Source organism: Atta cephalotes, assembly GCF_000143395.1.
Source record: "Atta cephalotes unplaced genomic scaffold scaffold00048, whole genome shotgun sequence".
NCBI lineage: Eukaryota > Metazoa > Arthropoda > Insecta > Hymenoptera > Formicidae > Atta > Atta cephalotes.
This window is the reverse complement of record NW_012130112.1, coordinates 1,258,625-1,264,149: the sequence shown is the minus strand read 5'-3', so window position 1 is coordinate 1,264,149 and position 5,525 is coordinate 1,258,625. Positions and strand designations below refer to the sequence as shown.

The 5,525-nt window shown below is 29.1% G+C and overlaps 2 protein-coding genes across 2 annotated transcripts in view; one reads left to right on the top strand and one right to left on the bottom strand.

Moving 5' to 3' along the window:
* LOC105622793 (la-related protein 6) overlaps nt 1–3,492 on the top strand; it is a 4,995-nt gene extending 1,503 nt beyond the window's left edge. Inside the window, exons 2-4 of the mRNA XM_012204205.1 lie at nt 1,932–2,259; nt 2,795–3,028; nt 3,194–3,492. Of these exons, the coding sequence (XP_012059595.1) occupies nt 1,932–2,259; nt 2,795–3,028; nt 3,194–3,492 (861 nt within the window). The remainder of the gene's footprint in view (nt 1–1,931; nt 2,260–2,794; nt 3,029–3,193) is intronic.
* Nucleotides 3,493–4,114: 622 nt separating this feature from the next.
* On the bottom strand, nt 4,115–4,888 carry LOC105622706 (DNA-directed RNA polymerase I subunit RPA12). Its single transcript, XM_012204119.1, has 3 exons — nt 4,756–4,888; nt 4,402–4,621; nt 4,115–4,285 (listed from the first exon to the last, which is right to left on the bottom strand). Exons 1-3 carry the CDS (start codon nt 4,886–4,888, stop codon nt 4,261–4,263), a joined length of 378 nt encoding a protein of 125 aa, XP_012059509.1. The 3' UTR covers nt 4,115–4,260.
* Between the last annotated feature and the right edge of the window lie 637 nt (nt 4,889–5,525).

The window sequence follows — 5,525 nt, the reverse complement described above, 5'->3', positions numbered from 1 at the left end:
CTATTATATATATATATATATATATAATATATATATATATATATATATATATACTATATATATATATAATATATATATATATATATATATATATATATATATATATATATATATATAGATGCATAAATTTAGAATATATCGGTATAAAAACGGTTTTGAAATCACACTTCTCTCTATATAAAGCGATTTTCAACTTTTTTTGTTGTTGTATCTCAAAAAACTATAATTCAAGATATTGAAAAATATGTTTTGTACAAAAAGTTTTGCAATAAAATTACTTCTATTCACGTCAATAATATTTTTAAGCAGTAATTATTTTTAAAAGTTAAAAAAATTTTTTTAAATTATTTTATTGATTTGAATAAATTGAGATAGTTTTTTTTTTAAACTTTCGTATAAATTAAACATTCTTGAATAGTTTTCTTGAATAGTTTTTGAGATATAAAAGCTGAAAACTGTTTTATTGCACATAAAGATTTCATCTCTTGAAATCTTTTTGGGTCTCAATTGATATTTTCTGAATTTATCTATTTACGTAGCCTATATGTACATAAAATTTCATTAAAGAAACTGACACTTCTAGCGAAGATTCCCTCGTTAATATTATTAAGCAATATATAAGATTCACTTTGACCGTAAAAAGGATTACTTCTATTAATTGGTTTAGTTTCGTCGATATAATTTCGATAATTTATAATAAATTTAATTTACAAACACGGTTTCATTTTAGATTGCCTAATAATTAAAAGAATTCGATTCTTTGGTCAAGGAAAAATTAACTATACGAATTGATCGAAAAATATACCTGCGAATTTCGAATGTTCGCAACTTTAGACAATCTGTTTTATATATAAAGATATGGGATACATAATTTTAAAATATATAATTATATCGTTAGCATCACATGTGCTTCTCTTCTTTGCTATTTTATTATCTTTTTCGACCAATTTTTGGAGAATATATAAAGTAAAAATGAGTATAAAATAACGTAAATAAGAAGACTACTAATTATCACTACATAAATTAATGTAATTCACGTAATTTTTAGTGATACAAATTGTAACTTATAATTCCCTCAATTACTGTCAATAATCCAATAAATCGGAACTTAGCCCGAGTTTAATGATAATAGTTAATGGTAACATGGATAATATATATATACAATATGCTTTATCACATATTTCCATCCATCAAATTTTCCGCTTCCACCCCCTGTCGCCCATTAAATTTTCCACAATGTGTATTCTACCGTGACATAATCACGGCTTGGACTAATACTCTGTGATGTAATGTATTCGTATATGTTACAATTAACTTACTGAAATATGATATCTCCTCGTTAACAAGCTATAGTTGATCCATAATTGAAATAAGTAAGGTTTCTTACAGTAAAAGATTATTCGATTGCATCACTCGTTATATCAACTGTTCCTTCAATCAAGTTATTCTGTATTTATATTTTCAATTTTGTTTATGTCTTTAGAAAATTACGTCTATCTTTCTTAATTGTATTACTAGCAAAAGATGTATATGCCATGTATTACATCATGTATAATATTATATATGAAAATTATATTTTTTAGTATAATAGAAATAATAATATAGTAATGTGAAAACATTAAAAATAATTAAAAGGGTAATTTTTATACTATTTGTTTTAAAAAATAAAGTCAAGTTTGAAGAAATGTAAGTTATTTACCGATCACGTTGCAGCATTGTATATGTATTGTATATGTACATATACATACGCACGCATGACACACATAGATTTTTGTTCGTGCACACATACATACATATATATTAATAATATATAAATAATAAGTCGCGGATGATTATGTGCATCAATCTCGCTTTGCATAATACTCTTAATATTTAATGATAGATCCATCAATATCGAAACAAGAAATAAAATTTTCACAATCATTACTTAGGTGCGACAGGCAATCGCTAAAAGGCCAGAATGGGCCTCCATCGAAGAATACGCTATGGTTGAATTCACGGACTCAGCTTCTGCGCGAATCGCCATACAAATGGCCTTGGGTGACGTACAAGTATTCGAATTACGTCACTCGATTGACAAAAAGAAGAAACATCAGCCTATAAAGAAATGTGTCCCAAATAGAACAGTAAGAGAAGATAATCACAATTCATCGAGTTGTCCCAGTGGATCTGAGCCCGAAGATGGGAGAGTAAGGCTTAAAAGAGGTTTTCAAGGATATCCGATGTATCACGTCCATAATACGAGTTATCCTTTCCAAGGTATCATGTCATAAGAAAAAAAATACATCATTTGTATATTATACATAGAATATCACAAACGAACTATTTTAATTTAATTCATTGCCTTCAAAGTCAATCCTTAGTTAATTTTTTTATTATTTCTGATATTACATTTGATATTAGATTTTTCTGAGATTAAATTTTGAATAAAAATTTTGTCATAGCAAAGAGAAATCATTTTCCCCGTTTTTATTCTCTTTCTCTATCACTTATGCACAGATTTGCGTGTAAGTAGTGAAAGAAACTCAAAAACAATCATTGTTTCGATAAATTTTTTTGTTAAAGAAAAAAATTTGATTTATTTATATAGGATTTATTTTAAGAATTATAATTTTTGCAATACATCTTTCTATCTCAATGTTATACATGTGATTTTAAATTTATCAAAAACGTAAAATAAATTAATAATAAAAGATCGATCAATAAAATCGATCAAGTGAGAATGTAATGTCACTTATGTTATTAAATTTTTCAATTAATGATGTCGTATAGAATATTTATCTTATTATAACAGGAATGCCATCATCAGATGCATGTTTATCTCGTAAACTCTCTTCCTGCTCCATATCCAGTTCCGAGAACGGTTTTATGTTTCGGCGTCTATCTTCCTGTTCCGGTTCCAGCTCAGACTCTGGTAGACGTTATTCTACCTGTTCGTCTGGTTCCGAAACAGCTTTTCTTCATCCAAATTACTCAAAGAGCTTTTATCATCATGAAAATCATCGTTACTCTTGCTGTCCTTCCACCGGTTAGTAATAATATATGTATCTCTTGTATATATACGATATTGACACGATGAAATCATCGACTATACATTCCACAACATAAACTTGTCTACGTATTACGCAAAATATCAATATATATTTATTCGAAATGATATAATCAATATTCACAAATTTATCATTTATCACAGGTCCTCCGATGGAATGCCGGGGAATCTGCTATATCACAAATCGTCGTGGATCGGCCGATTGTGGACCATTATCAAGAAGACTCTCGACATATAGTCGCGATTTCGATATGAATATTAGAAAATCCTTATGCTCTTCAAATTCGGAACAGAATGTATTCTATAGATCGAGGAGTAACAATAGCATCGCGATGACGCATGTGCCTGAGAATGTGACAAGAATGCCGTCAGGACCCGACGGTACTCGCGGATTTTTCATTCGTTCGACAAGGATATCAACGCCCTTAAAATCTGCTCATTGAACTATATCAAGAGATTCATTGTTAAGAAATCCGAGAACGTGCTACAATATCTATTGATATTTAAAATAGCTGAACAAATCGAGATAGCAATACGTTCAACATCTCTCCTTAAATCTATCTCCTTATTCTCCGATATTGACATTCGAATTTCTCACGTTTTGAGCAAAAGGCCTAGCGGTATTCGATTCACCCACACAATGCTTAAAAATCATTTTATCCTTGTTATTTGTCAAATGTTAAACGAAGACAAATGATGCTCATGAGCGTGTCAGCATGAATTGGACCACGGTCATAATAATATGATAAGGAATGTTCATTACGCTTGTTTCAAGAAGAAAAGAAGTGGGAACTAGGAGTCCATGTTTCTATAGTCAAAAAAACAATCTTATTCTGACAAAAATGAATTAGAAAATGGAAAATATAAATTTAACATTTGCAAAGAATATAAAATAGTGAAAAAATAGTAAATAGTGAAAAAAATTATTATTTTATATTTTTAATTCTTCTCTTACTTTTATGATAATAAAATGTAATTACGATATTTAATATCGCAATATACATTTTATTATTTTAAAAAATATATGTAAAATGTAAAATATAAAATAAAAAATATCCTAAAAAATATCCTAAAGTGTTGGAATTTATTTCTTTAATCATTCTATACATTCTACACAAGAATGTAAACTTTCTATTTGAAAAATAAAAAACAGAATATCGCATATGTTCTACAATATTTCTTATAAAATATAGTTTTATATTAAATCCATATTAAGAATTCTCTGTTATCTTGAATCTGCAAATAATGATTTATTCATTAATGAAATACTAGCAATATATAAAAACTTAATTTAACATAAAAGTAATATCTGAATTTTAAGCCAATAATAATTTCTATATACAAATACGCACTTGCACTTGGTACATGTGAAAAATACAGTTTGTCCTTCGTCAGCAGACCTCAATTGCAATGTTGCATAGGACATTTTATCATTATGACACTGAGGACATTCTCGCTCCACTGTTGGTCCTTCTGCGTCATCTTCACTATCATGTTCCTCTTCTTTGACAGACACATAAGTATCTTTAGTATTAAAATGGATCGTATGTGTCATTTCCATATCGCCAAAAACTGGAAAATAATCATAGAAATTAATAATCCAAATTAATATAAATTTTTAATTATTTCTTAGCTGACATACAAAGGATTGCTAATGTAATCTCATAGTGTTTTGTAGAATTTTTTGAATTATCATCTAGTGATACCTTCAGCATCCCATTCTCTTTTGCATGTGTAACATGTAATTCCTCCTTTCTCCCCAAGCAAAGGTAAAACTGAACCACAATCCGGACAGAAGCCAGGTACAGTAATAAAAGAACTCTTGTTATTATTTGCCATTATTTAACATGTATTTAATCAATACGAATACAGTTGTATCTTTCTTCTTGAAAATGTAACCTGAATATAATGTACATTCGAATATCTTCAATAGTCTCGAATAATGCTGTTAACTAGTTGCTACAGACTATATGCTGTTAGTTATTACTTGTTACAAAGAAGTTTTGAAAGGGACATCCACTTGATTCACTGATGATTCTTGATTTCTGTCTGTTTTCATCCACCAGCGCCTCTACGTGGACAAACATGCGCATTACTACGTAATCATCTTCCGACGGATAATGTGTTACGATTTCTGTATTTATAGTCCTGTTCCATGCTATTAGGTGTGGTAAAAAGAAATCCATTATTTTTCCATTCAATTTCATGCAAAAATAATGGATTTCTTTTTACTACACCTAATATTATGCTCATGATTTTTTATTTTTTATATTCCATACTATTTCCATAATTTTCTGATTCTATTCTATGCTGACATGCTAAATAAGCTATGTTCAAATCCCCATTCGAGCGTCACTCAGTCATTCCATCCTTGTTGTTTACTTTAATTGTAAATAGTTGTGTATGTGTGTGTGTGTGCGCGCGCGCGCGCGCGCGTGTGTGTGTGTGTGTGTGTGTGTGTGTGTATATGAGCAAT